This window comes from Giraffa tippelskirchi, chromosome 9, assembly GCF_054371585.1.
Source record: "Giraffa tippelskirchi isolate mGirTip1 chromosome 9, T2T-mGirTip1v1.2.pri, whole genome shotgun sequence".
Classification (NCBI taxonomy): Eukaryota; Metazoa; Chordata; class Mammalia; order Artiodactyla; family Giraffidae; genus Giraffa; species Giraffa tippelskirchi.
In genome coordinates this window covers 12,526,930-12,541,778 of record NC_137283.1, presented here as the reverse complement: position 1 = coordinate 12,541,778, position 14,849 = coordinate 12,526,930, and the positions used below count along the sequence as shown (strand labels likewise).

Sequence of the window (14,849 nt, the reverse complement as noted above, 5' to 3'; positions counted from 1 at the left end):
TCACCTTGCCTGCTGGCACACACAGCAGATCCACACCTTCTCGTGCTTCTGGTAGGAGCAGCAACTCTTGCAGACGTTGAACTTACAGTCCCCACACCGGCGCTTGGTGTTGACCAGGAAGGTGAAGGGCGAGCAGCAGCGCATACAGCAGTGCTCCACGAACTTCTGGTGCTTGGAGAGGATGCTGCACTTGCTGCCTTCCTCATCCAGCTTCTGCTTCATCTCGCTGGGAGCCCGAGGGTGGTCGGGGAAGAGGGTGAGGAGAAGAGAAACAGCACATCAGCTCAGGGGGCTCCCTCCCTAAAGCGCCCCACCCTGGCCCCCCTGTCTGCCAAGCTACTGCACAGGATCTTCCTGTAAAACAACACAACTCAGGAAGTCCAATGGCTTGACATACTATCCAGAGAGGAACCCTAATGGTGGATTAATTGTGTGTTCTTCTATATGTCATATTTTCTATAAGAAAGCACAAAACCTTACGACTTATATTTCAGACACCAGATTGAAATATAAATTATTATAAAACTAAGCACATTAAAAAAGAACCTTTAGCTTAATTAATGCCGTTTTAAAGGAGCAGAAGATCATTTATGTTAAAACATTAATTCTCACAACAGCTCTGCTGGGAATATGATAAATGCAATCCTGGCCCTCAATATCCCTGGAAACAAGCACCGAGGATTTTAAAAGCTTTCAAATCAATGTAAGTCAATAAAGATTCTCTGAGTGATGGGCTAATCCTAAACACTGGTGACTTGAGAGGTGGATAAAAGTTAACTCCCTTTCCCCAAAGAGCTCATGGGTATTCTGGGCACACAACTGGTCATATTAATGCAAAACTGCATGCACTGTTTTCTCTATACTCTGAGAAGCAAAAGAGAAACCCTGAGAGATAAGGAATCCCCCAAACACACTGAGATACCCAGGATAAAACTGACCAGAAGTAACCAAGTTATTCTGACTTGACAAGTTTTGAATTTGTTTTTTTCTGCTCAAAGATGGACACCCACCAGCAGAAACAGAAAATAATTATATTTTTCAATATCCATTTTGTGATTATACAGTTCATCCCAGATGAATCTATGATGTACGTGCGTCATGCTAAGTCACTTCAGTCATGTCCGACTGTTTTGCAACCCCACAGACTATAGCCCGTCAGGCTCCTCTGTCTATGGGATTCTCCAGGCAAGAATACTGGAGTGGATTGCCATTTCCTCCTCCAGGGATATTCCTGGCCGAGGGATCAAACCCATGTCTCTTACATCTCCTGCATTGGCAGGCAGGTTCTCTATTACTAGCACCTCCTGAAATATGATGTGATGTATGTAGCAAATATTTTCCTTCATTTTGAAATTGTTTTTTCAACTTTTCATATGGTGTGTCTCATCATTTAGAAGTGTTTAATTTTTCTGTAGTTAAATCTGTCAGTCTTTTCTTCTATGGCTTCTAAATTTTACATCTTGCTTATTACTTCTCCCACCCTCTACCAACCACTTATCTACTTTATATTTCTACAAATTTGCCTATTCTTGCTATTTAACATAAATGGAATCATACCATATGTGTTCAAAGTTCATCCATGTTATAGTGCATATCAGAATTTCATTCCTTTTTTACTGCCAAGTAATATTCTATTTACAGATATACCATATTTTACTTATCTATTCATCAACTAATAGACATTGGGGTTATTTCTACTTTTTGGCTATTTTGAATAAGGCTGCTATCAGCATTCATGGGCAAGGTTTTGTGTGGATGTATATTTTCAACCCCAGGAGTAGAATTACTGGGTCAAATGCTAATGTTAAATGATTTAAACTTTACAGAAACTACCAGACAGTTTGGTAGTGTGGCTACTCCTTCCTACTTCCTACTGGCGACCCATGAATGTTCTGATTTTTCTGCATCCTCATCAACACTTGTTACTGTCTGCCTTTTTTATGACAGCCATCCTTGGAGGTTGAAGTGGTATGTGATTGTGCTTCTGATGTGTATTTCCCCAGTGAGGAATAATATTAAGCATCTTTTCATGTACTTACATATTCTTTGGAGAAAAGTCTATTCAAATCTTTCACCCATTTTAAAATTAAAATATTTGTCTTTTTCATTGTTGTGTTATAAGAGTTCTTTATATATCCTGGATACAAGTCCCTTATCAGATATATGATTTGCAAGTATTTTCCCTTTATTATATTAAACCGTAGATTTCATTAGGATTTTCAGGTATTTCTAGTACAAAGAAGGGCTGTGCTAGCTCATCGCAGCCTGCTACTAGAATTGGAAATCTATGTATGGTTTTATAATCTAATTTTTCACTTAACAACAAAACACCGTAAACATCTTTCCATGAAAATTCAAAGAGTATTTACAGCTTTCAGGTGCCTTGGGCCAGCTTACACAGATGCCAATACATGCTTACAGGCTTACTACTCTGCATTGCAGTGTCCAATACTCATTTGTAGCTTGAGCACTGGAAGGGGAGAGAGACTATATCAGGCCTGCTGATAATTCTACAGGGTAAAATATTACATATGTATACTTGTCTGAATAGGGGCTTCCCAGGTGGCTCAGTGGTAAAGAATTCTCCTGCCAGTGCAGGAGATGCAGGAGACCTCGGTTCAAGCCCTGAGTTGGAAAGATCCCCTGGAGGAGGGTATGGCAACCCAGTCCAACAGTCTTGCCTGGAAAATCCCAAGGACAGTGGAACCTGGTGGGCTACAGTCCATGGGGTCATAAAAGAGTCGGACGCAAATGAAGCGACTTAGCATGCATAGTTGGCTGAATAAAATATTTACAGGGAAACAGGACAGAAGGTTTTTCCTTAAGGCATGATGATGTTGTTATCCAGTCCCTCAGATTTAAAACAGAAGATGAGCTAAGTTATCAACACTCTGACCTCTGTAAACAATATAAGAACAGCCTCAGCAACTGACTTTCTTCTATTGACATTTCAAAGACACTAAATTAAATGGGATAAAACATCCAGGAAACAAACTCTTTGGAGATCAAATAAAAAGAAAAAACTCTGTGAACTCAATGCACAAGATCACTTGAGCTTTATGAGTTTTGTTTCCTGATATACAAAATGCCAATGGCATTTTAAAAAATCACTGAGAGTCTAATAATAAAATTTACTAACTCCTCCAAAGTTTGTCCTAAGCAAATCGAGGATTTTTAATCACAGACTTGGAGGAGGAAATAAGAATGACCTTCTTCTGGATCATCTCTCCCTTTTCAGATTCTACTACCCTATAGGACCTCCTGGCAGAAGTCCTTAGAGAGGATTGTGTAGGATAACCTATAGTGACTGACTGCAGGATCAACCAAGACTCACACAAGACCAGATACCTGCACCGAAATGCCGTGGGAGGGACCAGGCCCGCAAATGGTCAGTCACGTGGGAAAGAGTGATGGGTTTCGTCACAGGCGAGGGTGCATAGCTGAGCTCAGTTACTACCAAAGACCCTTCCAACCTTTCTGAGTCGCTGCCTTCTGAGTGGCATTCGTAATTCCTACTTCACGGAGTTGCTGGATATTTTAAGTGAGCAAAGCAGCAATAAGCAAATAGTGCTTATTCATTTGGATTAGCAAGAAACCCAGTAGTCTCAGTGCACATAACATTTGATCACCCTTGTTTCTATGTGAAGAAGGCTTTGTGATAGTATCTGGGCAGGAAGGCTCAATATGTGTTTGTTGCTTGAGCACTGAGTGGGGGTATGAAGTAGTATCTTAACTGTGGTTTCGGTTTTTTGTTTTACTTTTTAGCGTGTGAGATCTTAGTTCCCCAACTAGGAATCAAACCCGCACCCCCTGCAATGAAAATGTGGAGTCTTAATCACAGGACTGCCAGGGAAGACCCTAGCCTCTTCTTGATACATCACTCTGCAATGGATATATGAACAGCTATCAACATTTCACGGTTTCTGGGTCCACTGTCATGCCAATTCTGATTCTCACCACATTCTGAGACTGCATGCAGGCTCAGTGGGGCTAGAGTGTCATAACTTAGCAGCATCCACTGTGGGCATAGCAGGGAGAAGTGATGGCATATATGTCACTTGTTCGCTATCAGAAAGACAGTAATTCTAGCCCATAACTACAAGTTTCCATGTTATAGGCACTGTTATCTAGATTGCCAACTATTCACTCAATGCACACTCACTGAGTAGCTATAATACTATTCTAGCGTGTGTGCATGCCAAGTCGCTTCAGTTGTTTCTGACTCTTTGTGACCCTGTGGACTGTAGCCCGCCAGGCTCCTCTGTCCATGGGATTCTCCAGGTGAGAATACTGGAGTGGGTTGCCATGCCCTTATCCACGGGATCTTCCCTACCCAGGGATTGGACCTGCATCTCCTGTGACTCCTATGTTGCAGGCAGATTCTTTATGGCGCAGCCACCGGGGAAGCCCATAATACAATTCTAGGCACTAGGGATAAAAAGACATAGGTCCCTCCCTTTCATGAAACATGTATTAAAGTAGGGATTCAAATGATTAAAAACTAAAGAAAATATACAACAATTATAAGTTGTAAGACATTCAATAACAGAATAGGCAGGACACAGACTGAGGATGACATGGCAACCTACTACAGAAGTCCTCTCTGGGGAGGTGACATTTTAGTTGAGGCTACAGGTTGAGAAGGGGCTAATCCAAGAGAAAAGAAAAACAGCAGAGGAAAAGAGCTTATGTTGGAGAAAGGGGAGGGAAGATAAGACACAGGCCCTGGAAAGGCCGTGCAGTGGGAGGTTAATGAGGCTGGTGAGCAGAACAGGGCAGGATCCACTCTTTATTGTAATGGCCCCTGCTGTTACATTAAGGTGGACTTCTCGACAGCCATGCGAGGAAGCCTGGAGGGCAGTGCGGTCGTCTCGGTAGATGGGTGAGGTCTGGACCAGGACAGGAGACAGAGAGGGTTGGACAAATGCACGGCACACCTGCTGAAGGATCTGATACAGAGGTGGAGGGAAAGAATGGACCAAGAACCGGTCTCAGGTTTCCAGCTTTTGCAGCAAGTGAAGCCATTTATGGATCAAGGGGAGATGACGATGATAGAAGCATGTTTTAGTGAAAACTGTGAGGCATTTAAAGGGATTTGCCACGTGGACAACTGATAGGTGTTTGTGCATCTCAGAGGATGGATCTGGGCCAGCTGTGGAAGTTCGGGAATCGTCTTCACACACATCTCCATAAGTACGGGGATGGATGAGCCACCCTAGGGGAGACAGGGCATCAAGCGGAAAACAAGAGGGCCTAGAAACAAGCCAGGGGTACCCCAAATGTTTAAACTCAGGCTGAAACATTGACAAGCTGAAGCCGGACAGAGAGACTGAGAAAGACACCAAAGGAAGAAGATGCTTCAGAGGGGGAGTGGCTGACTGTGTCTGCCATGAGGGTAGAGGAGGGTCCACTGGATCTGGCAACATGGAGGTCAGGGGTGGCCCTGACAATAGCGGTTTCACTACGGGGGAGTGGTGTGGTGTGGAGGTAGGGCAGGGGTCTCTGTCATGGACTGCAGAGTGAACAGGAGGTGAAGCAGTGGACCAATCACTGAGTACCCCTGCCAGTAATGTCATAAAAGCTTTTAAGAGCCAGGCTCCAGAAGGTGAACCCAATTGATAGGATAATAACAGTCATGATCATTTAAAAGTATGTTTTGCTTTTAATCTGTCATGGGTAATCTCACTGTGTAATTTCAGGCAGAATCATTCTGCTGCCCCCTGATGGTGTTATCAAAATTCATTCAAGGTTAATAGAGTTCAGCGTATCGCAGTGCAGAAAATAAACACTTAAAGATTCCCTCTGGATGGTAGAGTTAATAGACACACACCAGGTACATGGTGATTACCAGCTCTGCAAGGAAGCAGACCGTTTTAAACTAGAACTTTTGATGGTCCCTTTAGCCCCATAAACCAGAGCATCACGTTTCATATAAGCATTGTCTGTAAGGAGTTGTGGGAGCCCCATCAACCTGAATTTCTGCAGGCAGCTTAGTAAACGGTGGCTGTTGGGGATGCTGAGGTGTGTTGGCTCTTCTTCTAATGGCTACAAGTTACTCAGCTCTTCTGAACCTCAATTTCTTCCTTTCTTTCTTCTTTCTCAAAGAAGGATAGCAGCAGTATCCTGAAATGTCTGTTGCAGAAGTTAATGAGAAAAATGTAACCAAGTTTTTAGGCAGCAGGTGCCTAAAAAGTAAATGTGACTCCACAGAAGTCTGGTATTATTTCAGTTCAAACCAGCTAAGCTTCTGCCCCACAACAGGTGCTTAGAAAAGGCTGCCACTTCCCCACTGGATCTTCTGGAATATTTGTTGTTTTTTGAAAAAATATTTATTTATTTGGTTGCATCTGGTTTTAGTTGCAGCACTCAGGTTCTTTCTTTTTTTAATTGCAGCATTCAGTATCTTTAGTTGTGGCATGTAGGATCTAGTTCCCTGACCAGGGATCGAACCCAGCCTCCTGCATTTGGAAGGGCAAAGTCTTAGCCACTGGACCACAGGGAAGTCCCATCTTCTGGAATATTTGACTAACGGCCATTTGTTAGCCCATACCAGGTCAGGAAACTAGATAATTTGATTCAAAGTATGGTTTAGACAAAAATTAATGTCTCCAGTCACTTTTAAAAAGAACTAGTGATTTTTAATTTTTTTTTGTCTCCCAAGGTGATGAGGGTTGGGATGGTTAAAACCTTCCTGTATCTTGACACATTTTTGCTGGTTACCATCACCATATTAAAAAAAAATAATGATATTGAAAAATGTGGGGTTACTGAAAAGAGTCATAGTTTATATTTAACATGTTTAGCCTATAATCTATGAAGGAATTTACCATCACAATTCAGAAAAAATCATTGTAAAATGAATGCACATTTATATAAACCATCTCTGTTGAATCCACTAACGTAAGTAAAAAGAATGGAAACAGACAGTAAGCTCTATGTTTCATAAAATGAGGGAATTCCCACATCGCCCCATTTTCAAAATGGACTATGGAAGACGCTTACTGACTTTCATTTGCAATCTGGAGGGAAGTTGGTGAAATCAGACACACAGCCATCCTGACCTTGAGCAGATACAGTTATTGAAAAACACACAAAGGCACCCTGGGGGCATTATAATTCTTTTCTCGAAAAGAAGAATGGCCAGGTCACCAGAGAAGCTGAGACCTTCACGCTCTGGACTCGCATCAATATCACAGTATATTAGAGTTTCATTACAAACCCAGGCTGGCTGGGAGCATGTGAAAAAGAAAAACCAAAGGGCACCTTGCTTGCAAGAGGGGTCACACCTCCATGGTGGTAGGCTTGTCAGATCAGATGGGAAATGTCTGGGAGAGACATCCCCACCTGAAGCTGCTTACTGCCCCAGCTCACTCACACTCCAGGATCGTCCCCTCACCTCCAAACAGCCCCAGCTGTGTCTGCCTTCCTAAACCTCATGATGGCTTGTGGCGGGACCCTCCTGGGTTTTCACAGAGCCAGTTTTTCACTCATTACCTTCACAACTCAGAAAAGTAGGGAGGGCAATCATCCTTTCCACCCCCTCGAATCAGCCATAGTGCGTGAAACAGAAGAGACCCTATCCCCAGGAAGAATGGAGGTGCAGGGGCTGAGAATCAGGGAGGCTGAGAGAGAATGTTCTAGATATTAATACAAAATAAATAATAGGACATAAAGCAAGCTTTCCTTTCCACCAAACTTGCCTCTTTATTGGCTTTAGAGCCACCTGGGCCCACTTTCGCTAACAGAGTTGGGCTCCCAACGTGAGGCTACGCTCTCGTGATATCTGAGATCTCGTGATATCTCCACTAAGGAGTTTTCCTTAGTAGAGCCGCTGCCATCATGGTGCCCTGGGATCGCCGTGAGAAGCCCCCTGCTCATGGTTTGCTGGCCCCAGAAGAAGGATTTAGGGGGACGTCCCTAGCAGCGGCAGAAACCGATTCAGCGATTCTCCCTGTTTCTTTCATGCTGGGCACTGACTGCCAACGGCACGTGAGCTTATCCTTGGTGGAACGGAAAGACGCCTCTGGAGGAGCTGGCGAGCTCCAAGACCAAGTAAGTCCACCGGTGTGCACCTGGCTAGCTTCTCTTTTGAGCATTAAGTGCTGTTTGAGCTTTCTGCCAACTGGTTCCGATGTGTATCTGATGTTGAAGCCTGTTTGTGAGCACTGAGTGTTCTTTGGGCATTTCTGCCAGTTGGTTCTGACGTGCATTTGATGTTGAGGGCCGTTTGTGAGGACGGGGTGCTATTTGGGCATTTTGCCCATTGGTTCTGACTTGTGTCTACCCTTGGTTTGTGACTATGAGGTGCTACCTAGGTGTTTTTGTCAGCTGGTTCTGACATGTCTACCTTGAGGACCCTTTGTGTTGGGGAAGTGTTTACTTGGGACTCCATATCGGTCATGATTTCGGGGGGTATGTGGCCGTCCTGTCTTCTCGTGTGTGTATTCCATTTGTGTGATTGGTAGTTTCGTTGCCTTTTGTAAACTGAGAAATTCAGGTTCAATTCATTAAGAAAAGTTTACCTAGGCAGCTATGACTAAGAAAAAGAAAGCTTTAAAACAAACAAAAAACCCATTGTGTGGCCAGCAGTATTGTTCACACTCCAGAGAAAACTGGCTAAGATAAAACTCTTCTGAAACTCCAAAACTGGTTCTTTTTGCATATGTAGTTAGAGACAGCTAGTTTGATAAAATACTGTTTTCAGGATTCTGACCCGAGAGAACAAAAATATGCCTAGGAGAAAGCTTGACGTTAATTCTTATCATGTCCTTGAGATACAGACACAGCCCACTCTGCCCAAGACTTCAGTCTTGGGTAAATTAGTAGAACCTTAAAAGATGTTTGGATTCGTATACCCACATTTTATACCATATTGAAGAGAAATTGTGAATGTATGTTATAGGTTATGGAAGATGTTCTTAAGTTTGCCAATCGAGAATGCCGATATGACACATAGTTCAATGACTTGTTTCTTGGTTTTGTTAAGATATTTTGAAGGTTAAAAATTGTAATATGTAAAAATGATAAGGGAAGCATTTCAGTGTGTAAAGCAAGTAGGATGGGGGAAAAAGGGACAAATTAATATGGAGAAAGTGATAAAAGATTTATATATAAAAAAGAAACTCAGAAAAGGACTTTGCACTTTAAGATAAAGATAGATTGAGTTTAATTAGATAAATCAATTTTGCTATTACTAAATTGATACAAGACTGAGTTTGGGTTTATTTCTGTTGAGAGAACAAAGATTTTCTAAATGAATGAGGATTATTTGGTATATTAAATTATATGGAAAACATGGTCAAATAATGATAAACATTCTTAGGTTATATTGTATGGGTAAATATCATTAATATAAGTGTTCTAGAAGTTATGTTTCTAAAATTTGAATATGTTCTGGTATTGTCAGTCATATTGCTAGTTACAAATTGTCTATGCAGTTGTCATAGAGTATAACTTAACCACTTATGATGTGTAGCATTGTTGGCTTTAAGTCTACTGCTTGAAGCACATGTACAACGTGTGTATGACAATTGGGTATAATTGATAAAATGTATAGGCTATCAAATATTTCCCCATCAGCATACCTCTGTACTGGTTTGTTACATCTGATCAGTTTTCTCCCAACGTGAATAACTAAGTCAATATATAATATAAGCAAACAGTAGGCCTAGCACTGAGGGACATGAACAGACCCAGAGCAGGCAACTGAACCACTCTGGCAATGTTGAAAAAATATATTGATTATCAATGCTTTCTATGGAAGGATGTGCTATTAAAAGGGGAAAATGATGAAAGAAATTTTCACATATTGAGGCATGGGGAAATCATCTTGGCTTATATATGATTTAATGTGACATTTAGGCTAACCAAAACAGGCTGTTTGTGGCCTATTAAACATAAATTGTTTATCTGTTTTAACCATTATGGGGGAAATAGCACATTCAGAGAATAATCCAAAGCTGCATCTTGATTATTATCCTCATTGTAATATGTCTACTAATTTTCATATGTTGGTCCAGGTACTATGACAACGTAATCAAAGAGAGACGTGTTTGCGTAATACAAAATACCGATGCTAAGCTTGAAACTCAAGATTATTTCCAACTCTGTGTCCATTCCCCAAATTAGGTAGGACTGTGCCCCACTTTGGCAGGGAGGAGCCACAGCAGTTGTTGCCCTATTCCCTCAAAGATTTGGGGAAAACTGGAACAGTCATGGAACTAACACCAAGTTCCTCTGCAAAGTTTATGATTAACCTCTCTATCTAACATTTTATTCCCTTTCTGGTTCTGTACTTGTCCCTCCTCAAGATTGAGGAGTATCAAAGAAAAGGTGGGTTTGAAATGGAGCGGGAGCCTACGGTCCTTCCCCTCCATGTTCTCCGCTTGCCTTTTGTCTATGGAAAAACTTAAGCCAAAGAATAGGTTTAATCAGAGAAGTGAGAAAATGCAAAACCAAAGCAAAGCAGTCAAGATTCAATAATAATAGTTTAGTCATTAAGCAAAGTTAGGAACCTTTAGTTCCTCTTCAAAGGCTATAGATAATAGTCTAAGTCATATCCTTTGAGCTGTACTGTGGAGATTGAAACCCCCACCCGGTGGAAGAAGTTAAGTACATGATGACCAGACTGTAGCCATGACAGAAGGCGCCACATGAGTCGGCGCCCTGGCCTAACCCCCCCGCCAACCCGTTTGCTGGCCTCCAAAAGGAAGCAAACTTCCCTTTCCAACAACTTTGCCTCTTTATTGGCTTTTGAGTGGTGAGTTGTTGAATTCCACTTTTGGTAACAGTATGTACTATAATATTTTTGAAGCCATCGGTAGGTTAACCTGACCCATCCAGGCTCACTGACCACCGTGTGCTGGGCAGATTCACAAGAGAGCTGCGCCTGCTGTTTACAGTGGACAGAGGAGCATAACTGAATTGAGACAAACTGGAAATAGGGTGACCATGTATAACTGCCAATCCATGTATCTCCAGATCTCATCATATTATGAAATGTGAGAAAATATATACAAAGTAAATAGGCTATTAACATCATTACTAGACCACATCTATAAGTCCTGATTTCAGATAGTTTCACTCATTAATATGGCTTCATTTCATTAACTCCTGGGCTTCGTAAGTAAATATTTATACATCTGAATGTGAAGTAAATTTATGAAAATAAAAAACTGCTTTTATATCTTTACATATTAGGAACTAGCCTGAGGTTTTATTTTTCAGATGGTTCTCTTTACTTGGATTTTAAGTCGCTGCATGAGAATGCCTTAAGGCTGTAGCTTTTGAGATTTCTCATTTTATGTATTTAATTGTTTTTTTGCCTAAAAGCGCTTCTAACATTGGAGTGGGGATTGTTTATCTTCCCTGTGCCCCAGAATTTCTGCTTTCTTGCTTTTAGTTCTGTCAGTAAAGGTTGGTTTATTAAACAAAAAAGGGAGAGCCCTCGGGTTAGAAACTGCAACCGCCTTCAGCTGCTGCAGTGCTTTGGCTCCACTGGGCGTGATCACAGGCAGGTGTCTGGGTCCACACAGGAGGCCTGGGCACATGCGGTGGGCGTGACACTGTCCCTGCAGGGCCTTGGGGGGCGGGGGATAAGCTCACGGCCTGGCTGTGCTCTTGGGGCTACATTAAGGTCGGACATGTGTTAATATTCTCCCATTCTCAGCAGTCTAAGACACTGAACCCAGAAAAAAACAAACAAACAAACCCCAACCATGATTGATGGCAAGCGTGGACATTGCAGAGAAGGAGGGACAGAAGGAGGTAAGGGAAGATAAGCACTCTTCTCTCCTTCTTCACTGACAGAACGCTGACTTTGAGCTGAGCCACTGCCTCCTAGAATCAAGACCACGCTTCCCAGCAGCCCTGGCAGCTCCTTGGGGCTGTGTGACTAAGTTCTGGCCCATGAGATAAAAGTGGAAGGACGTATGGTGCACAGGGCACTTAGAGGGAGCTCACTCAGCCAGGAGGGGTCTCTTTTTGGTTTTCTGCTATTCTTCCCCCATCTCACTCTGTGTTCATGATGGCAGAAGCTCTAGCTGCCAACTCCATCTGTGATTTGACCTTGGGAACCTGTATGGATCAAAATCAAAGGCTCTTGGGTCTCATGATGTGGGGGAGCCACCACACTAGTTCTGAACCCACCCCTGCATTTCTTCTATGTGAGAAAGAAATATCCTGTTTCATCGCTGTGTATCTATTGATCTTTTGGGTTTTTCTCTTATAGTCAGATTGACCTGACTCTGAGAAAGGAGGGCAGGGCCAAGTGTCAAGCAGAGTGAGAGCCACGTAAGAACGGGGAGGGGAGGCTGAGTGATGAGGCCGAGAGTGGCAGGACCCTGGGCGGGTCGGAACGAACAGGAAAGCAGGATGATGCAAGTCATAGCAAAGACCGCGCATCCCCAAAGTCGTGGCAGGGGAAGGATGTCAGCTTGAAGTTACCCCGCTGGGCTGGGGACCCAAGACAAAGCACAGTGTTGTATGTAGAAACAGGCCAAACCCACCACTGCGTGGGTCTGGGTGTGAGGATGGTCTAAAAGTGACCCAGACAGATGGGCAGCTTTGTTTGCAGGAGCTTCTGATACCTCCTAGCTCACTGTTCACAAGGGACTGCTCTGTCCTCCTGGAACTAGAGGGAAGCATGGCGGCCTGTCTGTCAGGACCATCACTTCATGGGCCTGTGGGGTCTGTCACTGGTCACTGCTACTTGTCACCTCTCTGACTCACTCCTTCTAGAATGTGCAGAGTGGCCAGGGTTCCTCTGCCCTGATTCTCCTCCCCTCCAGGCACTGGGTGCCAGAGGTATCTCCACCATCACCTTGGCAGCCACTTCCTGAGGCCAGCTTCCCGTGAGTCCCTGGTGGCCAAACTCCTCACATCTTGGCACTCCTTTTTTTCCTTGGCCTTGCTGTCCAGCAGAATTCCCAGAAAGCTATCTCTGTTATTCACAACAACCAACTCTGTCCCATTCCCACTAGCGTCTCCCTGCCTGGATACACAGCTCCCTTGACTGGTTTGCCCTTGAATGGCTGGCAGTCTTCCCAGGACTCTTCTCCTTTGCTGTCTTTTCTTCCTAGTTGCCAGGACAATGTTCCCTTTCCTATGCTCATCCTCCCTTGAATGAAGAAAGGAAAATCATCTTTATTGAGAAAGTGCCACATGAGGAGCACAGGCCTGGCATTGGGAAGCCCAGGAGAGAATCCTGAGCCAGTGTTTCAGCTCTCTGACCTCAGTTTTACTCATCTGTAACATGGGGCCAATAATGTTCACCTCACAGAATTGTTGCAAGGACTAGAAATACACATTCATAGCACCTGTACATCATGGGCATGTAATAAAATCACTTGCTATTTTTTAAAATCACTGTAATGATATTTGTAGCACCAGTATGACCTCTCAATGGGACCCCTGAGAAAGGCAGTTTTTCTAGGACATGGCATCTCCAGTGATGTGAGGGATTTCTGACCTCAGGAGACAGTCCTGTCCATCCAGAAGATCTATGACCCCTTGAAGCCCATCTCAGATTGCATCTCAGCAGGGCTACTCAGGAAGCCCTGGGCCATCCCCCACCGTGGGGACCTCGCACAGGACAAGGATCCAGCTGGCTCCACACGGGGGCTGTGCAGCTCCACACGGGGGCTGTGCAGCTCTGAGCTCCCCATCTGCATGACACCACAGCTTGTGACCCTGCTGGAAGCTTCACCCCAGCAAGGAGCCCTGTGCTGCTACTTGTTCCCCTTCCATCCCACCCTTCCATCGCCTTGGCTTTCCCTATAGTGAGTCCTGCCACCCCACTCCCAGTCCTGGGGCCAGGGCGGGCAGCAGGGGCTTCCAGCAAGGAGACAGAAAAGGCTCAGGAAGCCGACTGACTGGGCGGAGTCTCTGCCGGAAACATCTGCCCACGTCTGCATCCCCAAGGCTGCCAGGTCCTATCTGAGCACAGGGAAATGAGAAGATGGAGAGGCAGAACTGACCACAGAGAATCCGAAATTCTGTCCACTGCTCATCCCCTTAATAATACTGTGGGGGGCGGGTGTTGATTGGAATAAGTGTGTTTTCTGGCTGTGGAACCGTCAGACCTCCTGAGGTTGAGTGTTCGCGTGGAGAGCTGTGATCTCAGGTGTCCTGCAGGGTCTGGCTGTAATTACCAACACCGCTGAAGAGCTCTCTCCCCAGCTCTGCTTCCAACCCACGCGCCTTTGTGTCTGAGCCACCTCTTCATTCTGGAGTCACAGTGACAGTCATTCCCTACCTACCCCTCCCCTCCCTACCGCACTCCCCTGTTTATCTACAGAGAAAACTGGGGCCAAAGTGGGGACTCAAAGCCTGGCTAAGCCAGAGAACAGGGTCTGACATTGAATACACAAAAGACCATTTGGGAAAGAAGGACAGGATTAGTTTCATGGCCTGCAGAGCCTTCAGGTATACATTTCTGTTTCAATAAAATGATAAAATGTGTGTCCTGCAGCCTACATCTAAATTTATCTATTACTTTAACATTTTTACTGAATAAGCTCTTCCCTTGTTGACATTTCTATCCTTTGCTTTTATAAATGAATCTTACATAATTTATGTGGCCCTTTATTAAGCTTACATGGAGCTGCTACCTGGTGCCATATAATATCCTGAATGCAAGGTGATTCAGACATAAAAGGAGAGAATCATGAGGTAGATAATAGGGAGCAAGAGAGCTCTTCTCGAAGGTCCTTCTGAGGGTGAAGCTTCTGAGGGAGCAAGGAGAGTTGGAAAAGTCTAAAATGGCATTTTTGAGGACCTTTGTGATGGTTAATCTTAGATGGCAACTTGCTAGGTCACAGGGTACCCAGACACTTGGTAAAACATGTCTT

The 14,849-nt window shown here is 43.9% G+C and overlaps 2 protein-coding genes across 10 annotated transcripts in view; one reads left to right on the top strand and one right to left on the bottom strand.

Moving 5' to 3' along the window:
* MYRIP (myosin VIIA and Rab interacting protein) overlaps positions 1-14,849 on the bottom strand; it is a 227,693-nt gene that overhangs the window by 126,129 nt on the left and 86,715 nt on the right. For both annotated transcript variants that reach the window (XM_081527574.1, XM_081527576.1), the window contains exon 3: positions 5-226. In XM_081527574.1, the coding sequence (XP_081383700.1) occupies positions 5-226 (222 nt within the window). The remainder of the gene's footprint in view (positions 1-4; positions 227-14,849) is intronic.
* LOC145520640 (uncharacterized) overlaps positions 5,649-14,849 on the top strand; it is a 310,815-nt gene continuing 301,614 nt past the window's right edge. For 5 of the 8 annotated variants that reach the window (XR_014064658.1, XR_014064655.1, XR_014064656.1 and 2 more), the window contains exon 1: positions 7,817-8,052. Coding sequence is in view for 2 of the 8 variants with exons in the window: in XM_081527636.1 (XP_081383762.1) it covers positions 7,840-8,052 (213 nt within the window). In the remaining 6 variants the exon portion in view is untranslated. Of the gene's footprint in view, positions 8,053-14,849 lie in introns of all 8 variants that reach the window. The other 3 variants (XM_081527636.1, XM_081527637.1, XR_014064654.1) reach the window with 2 other exon arrangements.